Here is a 24,751-nt window from a genome sequence, read left to right as displayed (position 1 = left end):
GCAAAACGTTTCAAAATTGACATATAATTTTACCTAAAAACCTTGCCAAAGTGCTAGAAGCAAAAAGACCAGAAAAAGATAGGTTTTTGGGCAAAAAATGGTGAATCGGTCGAGGCACTATCCAAACCGGCTCAACCGACTAGGGTACTGGCTGACTGATTCCCCTTCCCGGTCAAGGTCTGGTCAAGAGATGTAAAAAACACTTTTTTTCTTCCAATAACATTTCTTTCCTGGTCAAGGTATTTGCCTTCTTGATTGAGGTCCGGTTGAGGGTAATGGTCACCTACCAAGCATTAAATGCTTCAACGACTAGTGAACCGGTTGCCCCCCAACTCGATCGATTGAGGTTGTTTTTTGGTTTTTTTGGCTCCCGAGATTGGAAACCTATAAATAGAAAGCTCCACTTCATTTATAAGAAAGATAACACCTATATTTATTTGTTTACCCACTTGTTCTTGCCTTAAAAACTCTCATTCTTTTCTTAGTGCATTAAATCCCCATTTGCATATTCTTTAGTGCACATTTGTGATTCATCCTAACATTGAGTTGTATTTGAACCATTGTTGAGTTAGGTTGAGAGACTTAAACTTGTTATTTGAGTGACAAAGCCTTCAAGTAAGTTGAGACTTGAAGAGATTGTGTAAGAGTTCATTGAAACTGGAATCCAAGTGTAAAGGTGATTAGAAGCTTAGTTGAAGCTTCAGGTTAGTGAAACCCTCACTTAGTTAGGAGATTGAAGAGAGTGGACGTAGACAAGGAAGTGCTAAACTACTATAAAATCTGAATTTGATTTCTTTAACCTTATATCTTTTTATTTGCTCATCTTGTGCTTAAATTTGTTCTGTTGAAAAAGATTTTTTTTTTTTAATCCCAATTCATCTTCCTCTCGAGTGTTTTCTCTTTTAAGATTAACTTTTATTTTCTCACATGTATTATCATTTATCTCATTAATCATATTTTTAAAAATTACTATCATTTCACTTTTTTTTCTTTCTATTTATCCTTTTAATTTTATTTAATTTTGAATATTTTAATTTAAAAATATTAAAAATAAAAATTAATTCAAAAATTACTAAAATATAAAAATAATAATTATGAAGTTCAAATATTTTATAAATTAAAATTAATTTGATAAGATAAATTATTAATATAATTTATTTTATAATTTTAATTATTTAAATAAATTAATTTCAATAATAGAAAGTTTTCACCACAAGTAATAAAATTTTAGAAATTAAATTTTAAATAATTTTTTTTATATAAATGGATTTAATTTTTTTATGGAAAATTTAATAACACATGTTTCAATAAAAATAGTTTTTAATTTTTAAAATGAATGAATATAAATATATTAAAGGAATTTAAGATAATTTTTTAATTTTTTTATAAATATTATATTTGACTATACCTACTTTAATTACACTTATAAAATAATTTTAATATTATGTATTCTTATTTATTTTATTAAATTTAAAAATTTTTCTAAGTATTTTTATGAATTTTAATTTTTAAAATTTTTCTAAGTATTTTTATGAATTTTAAACAATTTTTATCTCATATTTTTGTCTAAATATTTTTATAAATTTTGAACAATTTTCATGTCATTGGTATTTTTATCAAAATATCTATCTATATCATAATTCAAATACCGATATATAGGTGTTTATCGTCATCGTTTATTGAAATTCTTTTTTAAGATTTTTTTTTTAATCCACCTCTAAGCTTTTATTTTTATTTATTTTTTCTCTTTTTTTTTCCTTTTTGTTTGGTAACCGGAGTAACCGGAACCATCTTAGGAACTAGCTCTCAACAGCCAACTGGCGCCAACGATCGGAGCGACTCTCTGTTCCTCTCTGCAGCCTCCTCTCTGTGTGGGAAATGCGAACCAGAAATCAGTGCAAGCAGAAAAACCACTCGTCCGGTAAAAACCTAACCATACGCATCGTTCTTCCTGCTTTGTGTTTGGTTGCTCGGAAACTTAGGAAGAAAAGAAAAGAAACTTAACCTAAAAGGGTATTAAAAACGGAGCAACTTAATTAAATCGATTTATTTGCTCCGAGGCGGGCCAATTCATGTTATCTTGACTCATTATCTCTGTTTTTTTTTTTTTTGCAATGGGTTTGTTTTGCTATCATTCATGGGTGGTTTTCGGCAGATAACAGCGATGCAGCGAAGGCTCTAAATGATGAAAGTGGTTTGTTTTGATGCCTCAATGTTTGTTCTTGCTTTAGTTCGCTCATGTCGTTCTCAGTTAAGAATTTAATTAACAATCGATTTCAGGCACTCTTGCTGAAATATCTCGGGAAGCTGTAGGGAAACTTCTAAGACGAGCCAACCCTCGCCGCTCATCAGGGATTAGGAAACTAGATAGCTGCTCCCAACAATGTGAATCTACTGGCTTGGTTAGTCCCGTCAACCTTATCTTCCTTGTTTATATATACTATTAAGGATCCTGCTCGATATTGTACTCAGGCTAAGCTTTGTCCAATAAGTTTACATGTTAAACTGAATTTTCATTCTTTAGATTTTGATTTTTGAGTTATCCCAATTGGAGCCATCAAAAGAAAGGTTAAATGTTCCTTTTCCCAAGTTTGTTATTTTTATTTTGTTTTGTTTCCTTTTCCCAACCGAAGATCGGGTCAAAAAGAAGTGAGATACTAGATACAGGTGGAAGGGTCACATGGAATGCTTTAGATAGTGAAGGTTGTGGCAGAAGTGCAATAGGACGAAGCACATTGGAAAAGGAAGTTGATGAGAAAAGTTCTCAGGACACATATTTAAACAGTGGAGAAGACATAAATGAATCAGATTGGGAAGAGGGGTCAATTCCCACTCTGGATTCTGTTGATAATCATCAAAATGCTGGGATTAAGGAGGTGACTATTGAGCTTAGCGGGTTACTGGATTCATCTCAACAGAAGCCTATTCGTCGAGCTTCTGCTGAAGATAAGGTAAACTATGTATCTTTAAGTAATGATGTATTCATAATATGTTTGACTGTGACTTTTGCCCTCATGCCCAAACGGTTCAAAAGTCTCATTTTTCCCTCAGGAATTGGCTGAGCTTGTTCATAAGGTTCATTTGCTTTGTTTACTTGCACGGGGAAGGTTAATCGATAGTGCTTGCAATGATCCTCTTGTTCAGGTTATTTCTAGTATCACTTCATTTTGTACCATGATGAAATGCTCTCTTTATGTATGTTTCCTTATTATTTCTCTCATCTTGTTGCTTTGAAGACTTGTGATGATACTTTTTCATGGATCTATAATGACTATGTAGCAATGATGCTCTTAGTCTTTCATCCATTTGTATCATCTATGTCTGTTGGATATTGACACATCTCTCATATTCTAGTTCTTAGAGGTTGCCATGTTAGCCACAATACTTGGTTGGATGTTACAACCTAGGCTATGTTTGTCTATGTGATTATAAAATCCCACAATGGGAATGCATGTTTGTTCGGTACAGTGCTAGCTAGTAAAGAAAATTTTTGGATTTTAGCAGTTGACATAAAGTGTAGAAGGCACTACACCTCTTGATATTCTCTCAAATTATGCCCTAGGTTTACTATGTCTTTTTTGTGCACCTCTTACTGTTTCCTACCACACTTTATGATTCCCCATTGGGCCCACTCAGGGAATCAACTACCTTTTTTGGTCCTCCACTTTGATTTATGTAACTCTCTCCTCTGTATGGAGCTAGTGTCATAGTCTTATCCTCATAATGAAAATCTTAATCCTACATTTACATGAAAAGACACCTCCACCGATCTGGGTGAGGGCATTTTAAGTTGGTGTAGAGGAAATCATAGGTCATTACGGGAATGCAACATTACTAAATACAACTTGATTGCCACTAGAAGAATGATATATTTGTTGGAATATTTGGATTACTCAATTCAAAGCCTTGGATGTTGGGGTGTATGCAAGACTATCCTAGGGATTTCTAGATCTACGCAATGAAAACATTCACAAATTTGAACCTTAGATCTAGGTGCTTAAAAAAAATACATGTGATCTGGAGTTCCCAGATCAATTCCAATCGGTGAAGAGGGCGGTACAGATCTCGAATAACTCATGATTTTCTGCCCAATGGCCTTCTCCTAGACCTTGACATGTGAGGATGGTGGAATCCTCTTTATGGGGATGGAGGCTATGGTTCCTCTTTCTAAAAAATTGAATTGAAAAAACTGTAAGCCCTAAACCCTTAAGGGTTTTATTTAGGCTTACCTGTGGGCTTAAGTGATTTCAACTCATCTTGGGTTTGGGCCACTTAATCTAGCCTATTAGGTCCTAATTAATTAATTAATTAACCCGATTGAGTTCCAATTAATTAATTAGCTTTTTATATAAGCTTACCTATGGGCTTAAGTGATTTCAACTCATCTTGGGTTTGGGCTACTTAATCTAGCCTATTAGGGCTTAATTAATTAATTAATTAACCCTATTGAGTCTCAATTAATTAATTAGCTCAATCCATAAAGACTATTTATAAGCTCTTGTGTAACCTTGCTTATTTACCAAGATGCCTTTATGTGCACATATGAATAAAAAGCAAAAATGTCCCTCAAATAATTTAACACTAATGAGTATGAGCTTGAGCAGGAAACAATCGGACCTAGAGGGAAGTATTGGCTTCCTCAGAATCCAATTCTAAAGTTGACTTAATATCCCATTATAGAGAGTCTGCTACACTCTAATATCTTATGATATTAGATTAAGATAGAAAACTCAGGTCCGTGACCTATTAACGACTACATGCAAACTACCCATGAATTAGTGTCTGTAATTTAACGAGGTGAACACTGTCAACCTCTTAAGATTACCTTTATAATCCTTGGGTCTCAAATCCTTCTATTATGTAATCAATTGACACACTCTAGCTTACTAAGAGCATGTATCAATTTGTATTAAAGGAAATACTATGACCATAGATTTCATGATCACAAATCTTTAGGATCACCCAAGGGGATACACTGTCTTAAACTCATGAGATATCATAGGTCCTATCTTGAAAATATTTATTATCACTTGCCTTAATCAATAATGACCCAATTCATAGGGAATATATGACCATCTTAGGGTCTTATCCATAGGTTAAAACCACTAAAGACCTTAACACTAATTCAATATTCTCTCAAGGTTGAAAGTTTAAGCAACACAATAACTTGGTCAAGTTATGATTACTCGATAACCAATGTCATGACTTACTGTAGGTCCTATTTAATATGTAACCATATACATTACAGCACTCATAATGAGAAACTCATCCTGATGACTAAGACAAGTCATTCCTTCGATTAGGAGGTAGTGCATTATAACCTTAAATAGATTGCCTAAGTCTATGAATCAATTATGAATGAGTCATCAACTTGCTAGGAACCTATGACTTGGATCTTTGGTGCAACTCTTAATGCACCCAAGTCATGTACAATGCAAGTAGCTTGATTACATTGTTGGTCCACCATTTAATAACTTAAGCTTTTAGGTTAAATTGGTAGTTTAACATGGTATTTGAGCCTAGATTTTCAGTAAGCCATAATTCATATCCCACAAGTGTTTATTCCCCTCAGTTATTTAGCCCACATGCAAGCCAGCAGGCTGTTTGTGAGGTGGGGTGTTAGAATTTAGTCCAAGTAAGTTGACTTGATATACATTGTTGACATTACGTAACTTAAGCATTTGGATCAATTTCATAGCTTAACATCTCTTATTTACCTTGACTTTTTGAAAGGTTATGTTCCAGAATTAGAAAATTAAAAATCCATGTTTGGTTATCTTAGTTTGAACATTCATATTCTTTGCTTATCTGGTTTTTCTTGTTTTATTTCATCTTCTTTCTTGTCATTGATATGGAAGGAAATGAGCATGATTCATTCAATTTGAAGAATTTTGACATCAATTTCAGGCTTCCTTACTTTCGCTTCTACCAGCAGACCTGCTGAAAATATCAGAAATTCCAAGGCTGACTGCAAATGCTTTCACCCTGCTTGTTCGTTGGGTATGGATTTATTCTCATTTTCTTGCATAGAAACCCGTTGTATGTCTCATAGTTTCATGACATATTGCATGCTCTATCTTGTTTGATGGTATTACGTAAAACTTTCAGTTTCATGATAACTTCCGTGTCAGAAGCCCAAGCAGTGTAGAGAGACCGCTTCATTCATCATTGGCCTTTGCTCTTGAGGCTCATGAAGGCACTCCAGAGGAGGTAGCTTCTTCAGATCCTGTTTTTAAATTCGTTAGAAGATTGAATGAGACTTTTTTTTTCCTTGGGAGGATTTCTCATCCTTTTTTTTTCCTTGCTTTTCCTTTTGCTAATGAATTCTTTCTGCTCCTTATCTTAGAAAATCCTTTACCAAAGCAAAAAGTAAATAAATAAATAAATAAATAAATAAATAAATAAATAAATAAATAAATAATATAAACAAAAGAAAAATCTCTAAATTGTTGTACTCCTAACAATTACAGAGGATGAAATCTGCTCTTCAATAAATGGAAGGGTTATTGCCTTGTGGATCTTCTGTAGCTGTGGGCTGCTTCTTTGCATGGAGATCCATGTTAGGTAACTAGGATGCAGTGGATGTAAGAGGGAAGCCTATTCTGGTGTGTTAGGGGGTTTCTTACCTCTTGAGTTATTATCCAGTCTTGTGAGAGGTTTTACTTGTTTATTTAATTAATTATTTTTTATGGGATCTGATTCCTTCAGTGTTGCTTCTTTTCCTTCTTCCATATTTTTGTATCTCTTGGAAGGATCTCTCTTCTTTCTCTGTGCTTTTTCATCTCTATTAGTAAACTTTTGTTTTCTATAAAAGAAAAATAAAAATGAAATATAATATAACAGGCTGGGTGCCCATAACTTTATCTTTGAAGTTGGGCCCCCGTGGTTTTCATATCTGTTGACCCATCTTAGTATGTGGATAAAACTTGCAAGTTTCAGCATGTGTTTCCAAAGTGAGAAGATTAGCGGGAAGGTAGAGAAGAAAATATAAAGAGAAGGGAAATGAAGAAGAGCAAAAAATTGTGAAGCTTGCCTAGTTTCACATGGGTTGGAACCTTGGGTTCTGTTGAGGGCTTGCTTTTCTGCTTGGGAAGCTGCATGAGTAAGGATCTTGATGTTGGACCAACTCAAAAAGGGGGATGAAAGTTGCTGAATAGATGCTGTGTAAGGGAGAATTAATCACATCTTGCTTCTTTGTACGAAAGCAGTGATCTTGTGGTGGTTGTTTTACGTCCTATTTGGCATAAAGTGGGTGATGCATTCCTTGGTAAGAAGTGCCATTTTGAGGTTGCATATGGATCCTTTGTTGGAAAGAAGAGGAAGCAAGCTTTGAGAGAAATTTGTAGTTTGAAAGGTGTGAGATAGTAAGGAGAGGTTACTTGGAAGGAAATTAGTCAACTACTAGAGCTATGGGTTGTTTTTTGTATATTCTCATATGGTACTTTATTATTGTATAGATTTACATAGTACTTCGGATGCTTTAGCATACTTTTTGATTACTTTGTTGTATTTTGGGGGGATTCCTCATCCTTCTTTTGTATTTCTTTATCCTTAATTTAATACATCTAATTGTTTATGATAAAATAAAAAAGCTTGGAGACAAAATTCTTTGTGCTTGCTTAGGACCATTTGGAAGGAGAGGAATAGGAAAACATCTGAAAATACTAAAAAAACAGATCAAGCAATCAAACAATCCCTTATGTATAATTTCTTTGGAGTCGGTTAAAGTGTACATAGGAGATTCTATAATGTCTGGTGGATTTAATTGATTGGCTGAGCTCTAAATAGAGAGAGGGAGTTGTTCTTGTGTCTCTCACCTCTTTGTTTGGTTTCTTGGTGCTTTTGTATACGCTACGTCTTCTTTTGCATGCGCTATTGTTAGGCACTTTTAATATTTTTGATCTTTGCCTATCAGAAAAAAAAAAGAAGCTTTTGTATTATTCTCACTATGTTTATTCTCATTGTGATCCCAATTTAGATTTCGTTTCTCAATACGAGCAGATTTTACCTTCAAGGTCTAAAATCATTAGAGGAGAGTATACCCAAACTAAATCGAGTCCCAAACTTTCTCACTTTGCATCCTAAGGAGAACTTTCATTTTAAGTTTCTAGTGAGTATAATTGTTTCCTCTGAAAGCAAGTGGATGTGCTATAGATGTGCCTTCTTGTTGAGATTCCATTTTAAGACATAATTTGGATTAATTTTAAAATTAGATTTGAAAATCAGTTTTGAGAAATAAAGCTACTCTAATTTCAAATTGAAAAACCTTGTATTATCTCTTGTGATAAACCTTACTAAGATCTCCAATGCAAAATTAGTTTATATGCCCATTAACCTGGGACAGAGCAACTTTAATTACACCAATTCAGGTCTTAACACAGCTAGCAAATCCACTATAGTCTAAGATTGAATTGTATCAATCATCTTACCAAATCTGAGTCTGGAGATCATCACTGATAATCACACTCCTTGTGTTGTATCTCTCTGCAACTGATCTTGATGGAAGGATATTTGATGTCTTAACAAACCCATCTGAAATCACACCAAACCTGAACCGGTATCTCTCCAATATAGAAGCGTCTCACTTTGGATTCTGAGCTGATCTCACATTAACCAATCCTCCTCTGAATTATTTCCGGTAGCCAATTCTGATATCTCTTTGAAATTCCTTAAAATGATGGGAAGAAGCACCAGCCTTTAACCTTTTAAAATAAGGAAGAAAACATAGCAGAAACGCTTTTCTGGTTTTAAGTACGCTAGTAGTGAACTCCTATGTTCTGTAGTGGTGAACTGGACTCCAGAGAGATACTAAAAAAATCAACCTTCTGTTTCAGGGTTGGTTGGTAGTGGACTATGCTGCAGACAATCTACTCTCTTTGCCAATATTGCTGATAGCGCGCCCCACTCTAGAGGCTTTATTCCTATTTTTAAGTTGGCTGGTTGTGAATTGTCATTTTGGCTAGTAGTGAAGGTTCACCTAGAGTTCAATTTTGACACTTTTCACGACGTTTGACCTATAGATCAAGACACTTGGACTACCTTGGGGCTTTTTAAAGGCTCTCTCTAAAGTCTCTAAAATGGTGAACCAAAGCAATCTGGTATTGTTTTAAGTCTTGGGACAAAACCAACTCTTAATTTTGGCTTTGTTATCAATGTGATGAACTTGTGTTTTGACTGATCATCGAGAGTTTGGTCTTCATGTGATGATATAATCATATGATTGATCTTGAGGAGTCATAATGATGAAACATTATCCTAAAAGCTTACATTGTAAATGAATGTTGTTATCATGAAATTGCCGACAGATGATATTGAAAGCTGAAAGCTAGAATTAGGATTTTGAATAATTCATCTACATTGATTTCATTGATTTACAACCTATTTATACAAGTACAGTGAAGGAAAAAAGGAAATATGCTAAGGAAATAACAACAAATAAAGGAAATAGGTAAAGGAAATAAAAACAAATTCCTGCATACCACAAGTATACAAATCTGATTTGATTTTCTATTCACATGATTTTAGTCCATAATCAAAAGAAATATTCTCGACTTTCCAACACTCCCCCTCAAGCTGGTGCATAAATATTATTCATTCCCAGCTTGTCTATTATAGGATTAAACATGGTGTTTTACGAGTCTTTTTGTGAAGACATCTTCTAGTTGTTGTTTAGTAGACACAAAAAGAGTTACAATCTATCCGGTCTCAATTTTCTCCCTTATGAAGTGCCTGTCCACCTCCACATGCTTAGTCCTATCTTGTTGGATTTGGTTGTGAGCAACATAGATAGCAGCCTTATTGTCACAATGGATAGTTGCTGGCCCTTTAGGCTCCAATCATAGCTTTTTAAGCCATAATACTTCACAAATTCCTTGGGCTAATGCACGAAATTCAGCTTTAGCGCTTGCTTGTGTTACAATAGGTTGCTTCTTGCTTCTTCAAGTAACAAAGTTACCTCCCACAAAAGTACAATAGCCTGTCGTCAATCTTTGTCGGTTGATTGAACCGACCTAATTTGCATCCATGTAAGCTTCCACAAGAAGATGATCATTCTTCTTAAAAAATAGACCCTTACTTGGGGTGGCTTTAAGGTAGCTTAGAATCCTTTTAACTGCTTTCAGATGAGACTTTAGTGGAGAGTGCATATATTGGCTAACAACACTAATTGCATAGGCTATTATCAAGTTGAAAAGATATTTTTTTATTCAACCTGATTTTTCCACTCCATACAACTCTAATTTATAGAGTTACAAGATACGTAAAACAGAAGCCAGAGATAACCTCTTAGCTGACTTGAAATATAGGAATGGAAAAATAAATTTAAAAATAATCAACCTAATTAGATAAGATAGTTTCCTAACAAACAAATCTAATTTGATTTTTTAGTAAATAACACAAATTTAAACTAACTAAAAAATGTACTCTTTCAACACTCCCCCTCACGTTGGTGAATAGATATCTATCATTCCCAACTTGTTTATCAAATCTTCAAAACTTTGTCTGGATAGTCCTTTGGTGAGTATATCTCCTATTTGTTGCGTGGTTGGTACATAAGTCATGCAGATCACTCCATTTTCAATCTTTTCCTTGATGAAATGCTTATCCACCTCTACATGCTTTGTGCGGTCATGGTGAACTCGATTGTGGGCGATGCCAATCACAACTTTGTTATCACAAAAAAGCTTCATAGGTTTCACACTTAGTATCTTGAGTTCTTCCAACAGTCTTTGAAGCCAGATTAGCTCACATGTTCCTTGTGCTAGTGCTCTATATTCAACTTTTGCACTACTTCGGGTCACAACATTTTGCTTCTTGCTCCTCCATGTGATTAGGTTTCCCCATACAAAAGTGCAATATCCTATTGTTGACTTTCTATCATTAACATAACCTGTCCAGTTTGTATTTGTATAAGCCTCCACACCCCTTTTCTCATGTCATGCATATACTAACTAACTAAACTCACTGCAAAAGCTATGTTAGGTCTTGTGTGAGCAAAGTATATTAGTTTTCCAACCAATCTCTGGTATCTCCCCCTATCTATTGGATTACCTATCTTTATTCTTAGCTTACCATCCCATTCTATAGGTGTCTCAGATGGTTTGCAACCAAGCATGCTTGTTTCCTTCAATAAGTCAATTATGTATTTCTTTTGGGATATAGAAATCCCCTTTTTTTGTTCTAACCACTTCCATGCCTAAGAAGTACCATAGTTGACCTAGATCCTTGATCTCAAATTCTTGTGCTAAAAATCCTTTTAGTCGTGCTAATTCCTCCAAGTCATCTCCTGTAAGGATATTATCATCTACATACACTATTAGAATAACCACTTTCCCATTTTAAGAGTGCTTGAAGAATAATGTATTATTTGTCTGGCACTAGTTGTATCCATATTTCTTTACAAACTTTGTGAAGCGATCAAACCAAGCTCTTGGTGACTGCTTCAACCCATAGAGAGATTTTCTCAACCTACATACTTTTCTACCTTCATAACCCCCATCAAATCCCGAGGGTAAGTCCATATACACTTCCTCATCAAGTTCCCCATTAAGGAAAACATTCTTCATGTCCATTTGATGAAGTGGCCAATCGAGGTTTGTAGCTAGTGATAACAGTACTCTTAACGGTATTGAGCTTAGCAACTGGAGTGAAGGTCATTGTAATCCACACCAAAGGTTTGGGTCAAACCTTTGGCCACTAGTCGAGCCTTGTATCTTTCTATATTGCCATCTGATTTGTACTTGATGGTGAACACCCATTTGCAGCCCACTAGGTATTTCCCTTTTGGTAGCTCCACAATGTCCCAAGTATCATTCTTTTTTAAGGCTTACATCTCTTCCATAATTGCAACTTTCCACTTTGGAATTTTTAGAGCTTCATGAATGCTTATAGGTACTTCTACATTTGTAATTTTTTCACTTAGAGCCCAATATGATGAAGATAGGTTGCTGTAGGACACATGGTTGGATATTGGATGCTTCGTGCATGATCTGATACCTTTCCTGACTGCAATTGGCATGTCCAAGTCATTTTGTTGTTGCAATATATCTTCTTGTTGACTGCTTGGGAAACCTGAGATTCTTTCACATTTGGGATTTCTTTCTAGTTCAGTCTCTTGACAATGCTCTTGAAGTGTGACAACAGGTACTTCTTGAGGAGCCTGATGCTTTGCTTTTTGTGAATAAACACAGAGGTTAGGTTGGTGATTAAGCCTAGGCAGATCTCCTCATGTTTCCAACTTTGGTTCTATATTTTTCATAATTGTTAGTGACATAATTGACTTAGCTGGAGGTTTGGACAGATTTGGTGACTCGCTTGAGACCGGAAGAGGAATAGTTGAGAAATCCCAAAGACAATCTTCACTTAAGTTCTCCCCCTGAAGAGAAGGATTTGGATAGTATGGTTGGTTCTCAAAGAAAGTAGCATTCCTGGTAACAAACAGTTTTCTAGTTTTAGGACAGTAGCAGTTGTATTCTTTTTGGCATGGTGAATATCCGAGGAAAAGGCATTTTGTGGCTTGGGGATCAAGCTTGGTATTAGTGGAGGCATGAGCAAAGACAATGCAACCAAAGGTTTTTATGGGAAGATTTTGGATTAATAGTGTGTGAGGATGGGTTTGGAGTAGGATTTGTAAGGGAGTTTGACATTGGAGAACCCTAGATGGAAGACAATTTATAAGATAAGAGGCAGTGACGATGACTTCTCCCCAAAATAACTTAGGGACATTATTTGTGAACATTATGACACATACAACTTCTAGTAAATGTCTATTTTTTCATTTAGCTATGCCATTCTGTTGTTGGGTTTTGACACAAGTGCTTTGATGAACAATTCCATTATTTTTAAGGTAGGTCCCAAGGATAGAGTTAAAGTATTCACGACTTGACATCATATTTTTCCTTAAGTAGGAAGACCCAACATAGGCATGTGTGATAATCTATAAAGGTGATGAACCATCTAGCCCCTGTGATATTATTTACTTTTGAAGGTCCCCAAATGTCACTATGAATCATTGAAAACGGTTTGGACATTCTATAAGGTCGAATGGGATATATAACTTGTGTATACTTTGCTAATTGACATATCTCACACTAAAATAAATTTGGATCTTTATTTTGAAATAACGAGGGAAATAGTCTTTTTAGATAAGAGAAGCTAGGATGCCCTAGTCTTTTATGCCATAACATAATCTTATTTGAAACAGAAATGGAAATCGGAACAAATCCACTACCTAGAGTTTGAGTTTGTTTATTCACGACTTGTTTGTGATCCTCTAAGTGGTACAAACCATCACATTCCTTGGCACTTCCAATCATCCTCCCCAAATGCAAATCCTGAAACTCACAATAAGAAGGGAAAAATTTCACCACACACTGCAAATCCCTAGTTAATTTGCTAATTGAAACCAAATTACAACTGAGATTAGGAACATGGAGAACTGAGTGTAGTGTTCTATTAGGTGAAATGGACACTATTCCTTTGCTAACCACAGATGACATGGAGCCATCAACAATTCGAATCTTAAAAGTCCTAGGGCATAGTGCATAATTAGTGAACAATTGCTGATTTTGTGGTTAGGGCAGATAATAAGCTACCTTTTCGGGTTATGGAACAAGAGGGAGTAGGACTAGGTTAAGTATTGTGTTGTTGGAATTGTGCCAGCATGAAAAGTTGTTGCAGTTCTACCATCTGCACAGTGGTTAAAACAGAATTTCCTTGTGGCTTGTTGTCCTCTACTGTGGCTTGGTATCCTCAACCATCACCTTGCTGCCTTGGTTGCCAATTTTCTAGTTTCCCATGTAATTTCCAGCAATTTTCTTGACTATGGTTAGATTGTTGACAATGATCACACCATACACGATTATTCTGTTGGCCTCCACAATGGTCAGGAGTTGAACACCGCTAACCAGAATTTAAATGCTACTCTCCATAATTTGGACGTTGCTCTCTATAGGCTGAACTACTATGTTTTGTGACAAGAGTAGAGTTTTGTAGCAAGGATTTGGCTAATGGATCCTTGAAGGTTTTAAGCATTACTCGCTTTCTACTTTCTTCCCGTCTAATTTTAGCAAAGGCATCTTGAATCCCTGGCAAGGGCTTTGTTCCCAAAATACGTCCACGGACCTTATCTAGGTCTTTGTTAAGACCATGGAGAAAAAGCAACCAACATTTCTTTCTCTAGTTTCTTGGTATATCTTACACTATAATCAGGGCAAACCCTAGTGTTTTCATCAAACAAATCCAAAATCCAACTCCTGCCATAAACCAATCAAGGTATTGTAATAATCTATTACCGTGGAATCACCTTGCTTCTTCTCCTTGAGTTCAGATTGTAGTTCAAAGAGTTGAGAGACATTGCCAAGATCCGAGTACATAACCTTGGCAGTGTCCCAAATCTCTTTCGTCGTCCTGTAAGAGAGATAATACCGCCTTATTTTAGGTTCCATCGAGTTGACTAGCCAAACCATCACCATGGAATTCTTGGATTCCCATGTGAGATAGCCATGTTCAGTTGCTGCTGGTTTTTGAGAGTCTCCTATTAAGTAGCCTAGCTGTCCCTTACCGCGAATGACGAGAAGGACAGATTAGGACCTGTCCAAATAATTGGTCCCATTTAATTTATGTTGGGTTATCTGTAGGGTGTGAGATTCATCAATATTGCTGGGAGAAACAAAGTTGGATGGTTGGGTAATTGTCTCAGAGGATACTTCAGAGGTTCCGTCACAAGCATGGCCAGTCATTGCTGTTTTAACCATGGATAATAATTTTTTTTTTAGGAAATTAAAGAGTGCTTTGATACCATGTTGAGTTGAAAAGATGTTTTTTTATTCAACCTGATTTTTCCACTACATAAAACTCTAATTTATAGAGTTACAAGATACTTAAAACAGAAGCCGAAGATAACCTCTTGGCTTACCTGAAATCTAAGAACAGAAAAATAAATTTTAAAATAAACAACCTGATCAGATAAGATAGTTGCCTAACAAACAAATGACTTGATAACTTGCTGAATAAATATTCTCATATATCTCTAGGGGTATTTATACAAAATAGACAAGGCTATTTAGGATAGCCAACTATACAAAATAATCAACAACTATATAGAATAAATCACAACTATTTGACAACTATTTTTTTTTTTTTTTGATAGATAAATCATAGAAAATTTATTAGAAGAAGGGAGCAAGAAGGCAACCCAAAGCATACAAGGAGTATACACGAGAAACCCCTCGACAGAAAAACACAAAAAAGCAAACACTCACCAACCCTCAATTAGAACCCAACCAATCAACAAAGTTAATTATGGAACGGGGTAATCCATCTAAACAAGACTTAGACCAAGAGAAAAGATTACAAACAAAGGAGTTTTTCAATCTTTGGATTGACAAAGCCTCATTATAAAAAACTATCTTATTTCTTTCTTTCCAAATCGTCCAAAATAAACAGACAGGAGCTGCCCGCCAAGTCTTTCCACGCTTCTTGTCCACAAAGGAAGCGGACCAACCAAGGAGAGTGTCTCTAACCATAAGCGGAAGGACTCAATTAACACCAAACAACGAAAACACAAGATTCCACAATACCCTCGCCTTGGGGCAGTGAATAAGGATGTGGTTTATTGTCTCCTCTTCATCACAACACAAGAAGCACCTGTTTGCTAAAATCCAGCCCCTCCTTTTGAGTTGATCTTGGGTTAGAACCTTCCCCCAAGAAGCTTCCCAAGCAAAAAAACCCACCTTTGTAGGCACACAAGGGCTCCAAATGATTCTCCAAGGAAACGGGACTACACCACTAGAATCAAGAGTATTGTAAAGGGATTTTACAGAGAAAATCCCATTCTTAGAAGCATTCCACAACACTCTATCCTCCATCCCAACAAAAAGCCTCTTTCCTTAAAGGAACGAAAGGAGACTCACCACCGCCTCCATCTCCCAATCATTAAAGGGTCTAGAGAAACAAGGATACCATCCCCCCGCATCCCCCATAGAGTCCCAACAATCCGCTACCCACGCATTTTGAGAGACCGCAAAGGCAAACAAAGAAGGAAAAGCCTCACAAAGGGGAATGTTTCCACACCAAATGTCCTTCCAAAATTTCACCCTTCTACCATCCCCTACAGTGAAAGAAACGTTTTTAAACATCAGGACGCCTTCCTTTCTAATTTCCTTCCAAAACCCCACCCCATAGCCCTCCCTAACCTCACGAGAAATCCACCCTCCACCTTCTTCCCCATACTTCCTACTGATAATAAGCTTCCAAAAGGACTCTCTTTCAGCCACAAAGCGCCAATTCCATTTACACAACAGGGCCCTATTGAGAATAGAAAAATTTCTAATCCCTAAACCACCCTTCATTTTATGAGAAATACAAACGGTTGTATACAACTGTACATCATAGTTGGACATAACTGTATTGACAATTGGACGCAATTGTATCGACAATTGGACGCAATTGTATCGACAATTGGACGCAATTGTATCGACAATTGGATGCAACTGTATCGACAATTGGACGCAATTGTATTGACAACCGACTCTCCTCCTCAAGTTGGTGCATAGATATCACACATGCCCAACTTGAATAATGATACATAAAATGGACCACTAGTAACAACATGAGTTATCATATATACCAACTGATCTGCACTCTTGATGTAGTGAACCTTTATCATGCTAGACTCTAGGTTATCCTTGATGTAATTCTTATCAAGTTCAAAATGCTTAGTTTGATTGTGTTGTACCAGATTATTTGCAATATCAATAGTTGTTGTGTTATCACAAAAGAGCACCATAGGTTTCTTTGGAGCAAACCCAAGCTCGCTTAAGAGGATTCTTAGCCAAGTAAGTTTCGTAGTTGCATGATGAAGCGCATGGTATTCAACTTCTGCACTAGACAATGAAACCACATTTTGTTTCTTACTCCTCCAAATCACCAAATTTCCTTTTACAAATGAAACATATCCTAAAATAGACTTTCTATTCAATTTAGATCCGAAAAAGTTAGAGTTTGCGTAATCCTCAATATCTAGATGTTTGTGTTTGGAGAACATAATACTCAATGATGAAAATGTCGGTGATTACGGATATATCGGTACTTCGATTTTACGGATATGTCAAAGATATATTGACGGATATTTTAGAAAATTTTTTTGATAGGCCTAAATTTGATTAAAACTTGTGAAAATATTGAGAAAAATCTAAAAATGATATGATAAACAATAATAAACATTTTAAAGTTGTTTTATAAAAAAAATGATATATGCATATGATATAATTAATCATATTTAATAATAATATCGTATGCATCGATAAAAAATATGAAATATATATATATTATTAAATTACATTAAATATTATTCGACAATAATATTATGATATTTGATTATAATATATCTAATTTTAAAATTATAATCCATTTAATTTCAATTGTATTAAATGATATAAAATAAATGATGATATATGTATAAATTTTTTTAGTATTTATATTTAATTAATATATAAATGATATAAAAAAATTGTTAAGAAAATTATAATGACATTTTTTATATTTTTAGTAATTAATTAAATGAAATTTAAAAATAAAATAATTAGAATTAATTTGTTTATTAAACTATTCTTTTAATATTTTGTTTTATGATAGTTTTATTATATATTTATCTGGTGCTCATATATTAACAAATGACAAGTTAGCCAAGTGGTCGATTGGGGTTGTTTGGTTTTGGTTTGGGCTCAAGTTTGAGCCCTAGCGCCTGCACCGCAATTTGATATTTTGGAGGGTTCGACCGTTTGACGGCTTGTTGACCAGGCCACTGCGTGTTGACTGAACTGAAATATCGGTAAAAACGCCGATAAATCAATAAAAATCTGATATTTCAGCGATTTTCACCAATTTTTTCCGATATTTTTTCCCCTTTTTTGCACCGTCCCTCGCCGAAACATGAAATTTTGGCAATTTTTTTTCGAAATTTTCATCCATGATAATACCTTCGATTGGAGAGGACTTCAGATAGGCCAGGATACGATTTACTACATTCATGTGTCGGTCACTTGGATCATGTATGAATTGACTTACAACACTAACTGCATATGACAAGTCAGGTCTAGTGTGGGTCAAATAGATTAATTTCCCCACTAGTCTTTGATATCTTTGTTTGTTTGTTGGAATCTGATTAGGGTAGATGGACAAACTATGATTTATCTCAATGAGAGTATCTACAAATTTGCAAGCGGAGTTACCGGTTTCAACCAAGAGATTTAATGTATACTTCCGTTGTGAGAGGAAGAGTCTTTGCTTGGTCCGAGATACCTTAATACCCAAGAAATATTTTAGAGGACCCAAGTCCTTCATTTCAAATTCCTTCGCTAGATAGCTTTGAAGCTTCTCTATTTTTGTAGAGTTACTACTTGTAACAATCATGTCATCAACATAAACAATAAACAAAGTAATATCATCACCATCTCTCTTATAGAATAGAGTGTGATCTGCCATCGCCTGTTTGAAACCATACTCCTTCATCGAGTAGCTTAACTTGCCAAACCATGCCCTTGGTGACTGCTTCAATCCATACAAAGCCTTTTTTAGTTTGCATACCTTGCCTCCTTTTGGTGTAAACCTCGGAGGGGGGTCCATGTACACCTTCTCTAATAGATCACCATGGAGAAAGACATTTTTTACATCAAATTGTCTTAATGGCTAGTCCAAATTGACCGTAAGAGAAAGTATGACTTTAATGGTGTTCATCTTGGCCATAGGGGCAAAGGTCTCTTGGTAATCAATTCCATAAGTCCTGGTGTATCCCTTGACAACCCGTCTAGCTTTGCACCTATCAATTATCCCATCTGATTTGTACTTTATTGAAAACACCCACTTACATCCCACTATCTTCTTTCCTTGAGGGAGCTCGACCATCTCCCTAGCAGAGTCTTTTGGAGAGGCTTCATTTCTTCTACCATAGCAAACTTCCACTTAGGATCTTCAAAGGCTTCTTGAAAATGATTAGGAATGGACATAGAGGACAACTGAAGAGCAAAAGCAAGGTGAGTCTTAGATAGACGATGATAGGAGACATAATCAGAAATGGGATAGACAATATTAGAAGATGATTTTGAGAAACCCAACTTATTAGGTTCTTTAAGATCATGAAGAGGATATCTCCTACCTTGCTCGCCAACTTGTGGATTCAAGGTGGCATTGTCTAATGTTAAAGGTGAAGAAGCATGTATCTCAGGATTAGTCTTGGAGGAGTCATCTAATGGCATGGCAATATCATTAAGAGGAGTATTGGAGTCTAGAGGGGGTACGACATTAGCAACTTTGCCCACCCTTGTATAAACTTGTTGGAATAATCTGGTTGGTCTTTCATCCCTTCTTTCCTCATATTCAAATTCAAGATCCTCCTCCTTACCCTAAGTCAGTTGAATCCTACCCCTGGCCTGAAATCCATACCCTTTTCTCTTCTAACCATAACTTTTCCTCTTCCTTACTATTAATCTCCCTCTAAAGAGGAACCAAAGACACATTCCCTGAAAAATAAGACTCCCCTTCACAGAATTGAACATCCATGGAGGCATAGTATTTGCCTATGGGAGGATGAAAGCATTTATAGCCCTTTTGGGAATTAGATTAAGCAAGAAAAATACATTTAAGAGCACAAGGATCTAGCTTATCCCTTTGATGAGAGTGTATATGAGCATAACGTACACAACCAAAAACTTTAGGACAAAGATTCAAAGTAGAAGGAATAGAGTTAAACCGTGATAACATTCACAAAGGAGTTTGATAATCAATGACACGAGCAGACATTCGGTTGATGAGAAAGACAACAGTCATGACAACCTCAACCCAAAAACGTTTTGGAACATGCATAGAAAAGCATAAAGCTCGGGCTACCAAAAAAATGTGGCGGTTTTTACACTCTACTATGCTGTTCTGTTGTGGCGTGTTTGTACATGTTGTTTGGTGGAGGATTCCATTTTATTTGAGAAAAATCAGCAAGGGATTGATTCACAAACTCACAACCATTGTCAGAGTGAAAGGCCTTAACCTGGGTATTAAATTGTGTGATAATCATTTTGGAAAATCGAGGAATGACATATAGAACATCATTCTTAGACTTAAGCAGATTTACCCAACTCACCCTAGTACAGTCATCAATAAAAGACACAAAGTATTTATGATCCAAAGCAGAAAGAGTAGAAAAAGGACCCCAAACATTTGTAAAAACATGGATAAAAGGAATTGGACTTTTATTGAGACTTGTTTTGAAAGGCACATGATGATTCTTAGCATAAATGCATTGATTGACAATGCCATAAAAGAATTTTTTCTTTATTAGACGTCTCTTTTGCCACTTGAAAAACACGGTTAGATTCAAATTGTAACTGCCTTGCCCCCTCCAATTAGTAAAGACCTCCCCTTTCCTCAACAATGTCAATCGTCATCTTCGTAAGATTGTCCTAAAACACATAGTGAGTAGAATTGAAGGTTACAGAACAATTAAGATGTTTGGTAATCCTGCTAATGGAAAGAAGACTATTAGAGAGATTAGGCACAAGATAGAGGACATGGTGAGTGTGGAGGAAAGTGAGACATTCCCGGCTCTTGAATTCGGCATCAGAGTCCCATGAGCAATTTGAACAAACTTAATAGGTGAGGGCATTAGAGAGTCAAATAAGGAAAGAATAACTAGTCATATGATCAGTGACCCTTGAATCAATAACCCAAGTGTTAAAGGCAACAAAAATAAGGGCGAAATCAGAATTACCTTCTTGAGAAGATAATCAAGAAACCTAAGAAGTAGAAGCAGGAGGAGTAGTGTCAGTAATAGCAACCTGAGCTGATTGTTCTTTCTTTCATCTTGCTTAAGCTTGTACCACTCCGGAACCATGCTTCTTCTAGCAAACATCTGCTATATGTTTGGTGCTGTTGCAGTGAGTGCAGAAGCGAGAAGAGGAGTCAGTAGGAGTAAAAGATGTTGGCCGTGTGCTATTCTTATGGATGGCCATTGCGGAAGCCTCAGAGTGATATTCTGTTCTCATGGTGACCTGCCTTTGTGCTTCATGACGGACTAATGAATAGGCTTCCTTTAGACTTGGTAAAGCAGAGGTGGCCAAAATACAACCACTAACTTGATCCAAACTGTGATCAAGACCTGCATGAAATATGTAAACCTGATCCTTAGCAGCATGCTTCCTTTGTTTCTCAATATTAGCTACATGTCATATCATTGGGCCTTTGATAATCAAACTTCATGAATATTGAGTTTAACTCATTGTGGTATTTTGTAAGAGGACAATCACCTTAGTGTGATTGAAAGGATTTCATATACTTGAGAAGAGTCAAAGACATCAAGATAGCTCCTCTTGACTGCATCCCAAACCTCCTTAGCCGTTCCACATTGCATAAAGTGTGACATCAGCTGGTCAGTCATGGAATTAATGAGCCAAGACTGGACTAAAGCGTCTTCGGCGTTCCATTCATCATAGTTTGAATCATCCTCTACGGGTGCAACATTTCTTCTTGTGATATGTCCCTTCTTCTTTCTGCCAGCAATATGCATCTCCAAAATTTGAGACCAAACACGATAATTAGTACCATCCAACTTAATATAAATTGTTGGAGAGGCAGTCTCATGAATGGTCATCATGGATGAATTCTTGCTATTAGAAATACCTGCTTTTTCTATTAGAAATACCTACTTTTGCTATTAGAAATACCTACTTTTGCTATTAGAAATACCTACTTTTGTTTTTGTAGACATTATATGGTAACGAAGAAGGTGAAAAGAAGGAAGAAGTTTTGAATAGGCAGCAACCGAAATTCTCTACTTTCACTCTGATACCAACTTGATAAATTGATGAATGAATATTATTATATATCTCTAGGGGTATTTATATAGGATACACAAGGCTATTTTAGGATAGCCAACTATACAAAATAATCGACAACTATACAAAATAAATCACAACTATTTGACAACTATACAAACGGTTGTACACAGCTGTACATCACAACTGGACACAGTTGTACATAGCTGTACCGACAGCTGGACGCAATTGTACCAACAATTGACTTTGATCTTTTATTAAATAACACGAATTTAAACTAATTAAAAAACATAATATTTCAACAACTATAATTAGCCAAGTATGGGATAAATAAATAAGCCTTCCAACAAGTCTTTAGTACCTACCTTTATCAATTGGATCTCCCTTAATCTATAGGTGTAATAGCAGGTTTGCATCCTGTCATCCCAGTTTCTTCTAAGAGATCAAGTACATACTTTATCTAGCAGACAACTATGTCATGCTTGGTTCTTGTTCCTTCCATGTTGAGAAAATATCTCAAAGTCCCCAAATCTTTTATCTCAATCTCTTTTGCCAAAAGCATCTTTAAACTTTGGGTTTCCTCCAAATCATCACCTGTGACAATTATATCATTAGTATGGACAATGAGAATGGTCATTTTCATGAGTGGTGGGCATTTAAAAATAGTGTGGTCTCCTTGGCTTTGTGAAAAGGCATATTTTTTTAATGACTTAGTAAATCGCTCAAATCAGGCCCTAGGGGATTGTTTAAGACCATATAATGAATTGTTTAGTTTGCACACCCTCTTATTGTTGGATATCACTTCAAATCCAGGTGGAAAATCCATATACACTTCCTCTAGGTTTCCATGCAAAAAGGCATTTTTAACATTGAATTGGAATAAGTTCCAATTAAGATTAGCTACTAGAGATAAAAGTATTCTAACCAAATTCATCTTAGCCACTGGAGCAAATGTTTCTTGGTAATCAATATGAAGGGTTTGTGTGTATCCCCTAGTTGCTAATCTCGCCTTGTATCTCTCAATGGAGCCATTAGCTTTATATTTGATCGTGAAACCCATTTGCATCCCACAAATTTCTTTCCACTAGGGAAATCAACCATTCCTAAGTTTCATTCTTATGGAGTGCTCTCATTTCCTCAAACACGACATCCCTCCATTTAGGATTTCCTAGAATTTCTATTATATTTTTTGGGATGATTTCTGATGACAAGGCAGTGGTAAAGGCTTTATGGTTATGGCCAAGATGATGGTAGGAGACAAAATAGGCTAGGAGATATTTAGTGCAGGCTCTAACACCTTTCCTATTGGCAATGGAGTTGAAGGATTGAGAATAATACCTTTCTCTAGAGATGGGGATTGACAATAGGGAAGAGAGGTAGGATTTATAACATTCTCCCTTCTTCTTCTTGAGTAAACTAAGTGAGTTTTTTGAATTCCAACAACTTCTCATTCATTTCGTTATTGCTATTATTCTATGGAGTCACAGGCTCAATTTTAGGGTTAGTGATGAGATCATATATGGTAGGGTAAACTGGACTAGGTAGGGATAAAGACGATGATAAGTCCTCAACTCCTAAATTCCCCCCGGAAGAGTTGTTTGAGAAAACTAGGGAAGGTTTTCAAAAACATTGACATCCATTGTGATTTATTTTTTCTTGATTGGTGGATGAAAACACTTAAAACCTTTTTGAGTTGGAGAATTACCCAAGAAAAGACACTTAAGAGCTCTTGGATCCAATTTGGGCCTCTCTCTACTGTGAACATGAACATAAGCAACATACTTAAATATTTTTAGTGGAAACATTGTTTTTAGCAAATCAATTGGAGCCTTCATATCAAGAATTTTTTAAGGCATGCAATTGATCAAATATGTGGCTGTTAGAACAACATCACTCTAATAGATTTTTGGGACATTTTTTGTGAACGTTAGAGCTCTTCCCACTTCTAAAAGATGTCTATTCTTTCTCTCGGCCACCCCATTTTGTTGAGGTGTGTCATTACACGAAGAAAAATGAACAATGCCATTTTCAAGAAGATAAGTCCCTAAAATTGAATTGAAATACTCTTTTCCATTATCAATTATGAGAGCTTGTACTTTTGCTTGAAAATGAGTTTCAATCATTTTATGAAATTTTTTTAATAAGGGGTTAACTTTAGATTTTCCTTTTAGCAAGTAAATCCATGTGGTTCTTGTGCAATCATCAATAAAACTTACAAACCATTTAAAATCGGAATAGGATGGAGTTGTGGGGAACCCCAAACATCATTATGAATGATAGCAAAATGAACTTTTGATCTTTTATTACTCAAAGGATGTGGAACACAATGACTCTTGGACATCTCGTAAATTTGTCATTGAAAATATGAAGGTTCATTTCCAACAAATAGTTTGGAAACATTAATTTAAGAGACATTAAATTTGGATGTCCAAACCGAAACTGCAGCAACCATATCTCTGCTTTTTTATTTTCAAAAGCTTTAGAAACCAAAACCCTTGCATTCTATTTCACTTTTTTTTTGATAGGAAACGACAAAGAGATATATTGATAGAAAAAAAGAAGTACAAGAGAAGGATGAAAAATCTTTCCACCAAAGAAAACTAAACTACAAGAATACAAAAACAAGAAAGTACACAACAAAACAAGCTAACACTCTAGATTAGACCAATCCTTAGGAATTACACACCGCTGACCAGTCAAGTTGTAACACATTAAGGGGACTCTCCTTAAAAACCTTGGAATAGAAAGCCCAAAGAGAAGCAAGGAAAAAAAATAGAATCCCAAAGATACTCTGAATTCCTTGCTTTATCCTAAAAAATCCTCGTGTTTTTTTCCCGCCACACAACCCAAATTAAAGCGATGCTCGTAGCTTGCCACAAAACTATCCCCTTCTTAGATGAACCAAAACCATTAAATTTGATGGACATTAT

General features: G+C 35.7%; 1 protein-coding gene across 1 annotated transcript in view; it reads left to right on the top strand.

The window, feature by feature from the left end:
• The first annotated feature begins 1,742 nt into the window (after positions 1-1,742).
• Positions 1,743-24,751, top strand: part of LOC100265647 (DNA repair protein RAD4) — a 75,438-nt gene continuing 52,429 nt past the window's right edge. The window contains exons 1-7 of the mRNA XM_019225141.2: positions 1,743-1,921; positions 2,156-2,194; positions 2,281-2,402; positions 2,634-2,951; positions 3,052-3,144; positions 5,908-6,000; positions 6,109-6,210. Coding sequence (XP_019080686.1) covers positions 1,879-1,921; positions 2,156-2,194; positions 2,281-2,402; positions 2,634-2,951; positions 3,052-3,144; positions 5,908-6,000; positions 6,109-6,210 — 810 coding nt within the window. The 5' untranslated portion in view covers positions 1,743-1,878. The remainder of the gene's footprint in view (positions 1,922-2,155; positions 2,195-2,280; positions 2,403-2,633; positions 2,952-3,051; positions 3,145-5,907; positions 6,001-6,108; positions 6,211-24,751) is intronic.

This window comes from Vitis vinifera, chromosome 14, assembly GCF_030704535.1.
Source record: "Vitis vinifera cultivar Pinot Noir 40024 chromosome 14, ASM3070453v1".
Taxonomy (NCBI): domain Eukaryota; kingdom Viridiplantae; phylum Streptophyta; class Magnoliopsida; order Vitales; family Vitaceae; genus Vitis; species Vitis vinifera.
Note: the sequence above shows the minus strand (reverse complement) of the source record. Positions and strands in the feature narration are given on the sequence as shown.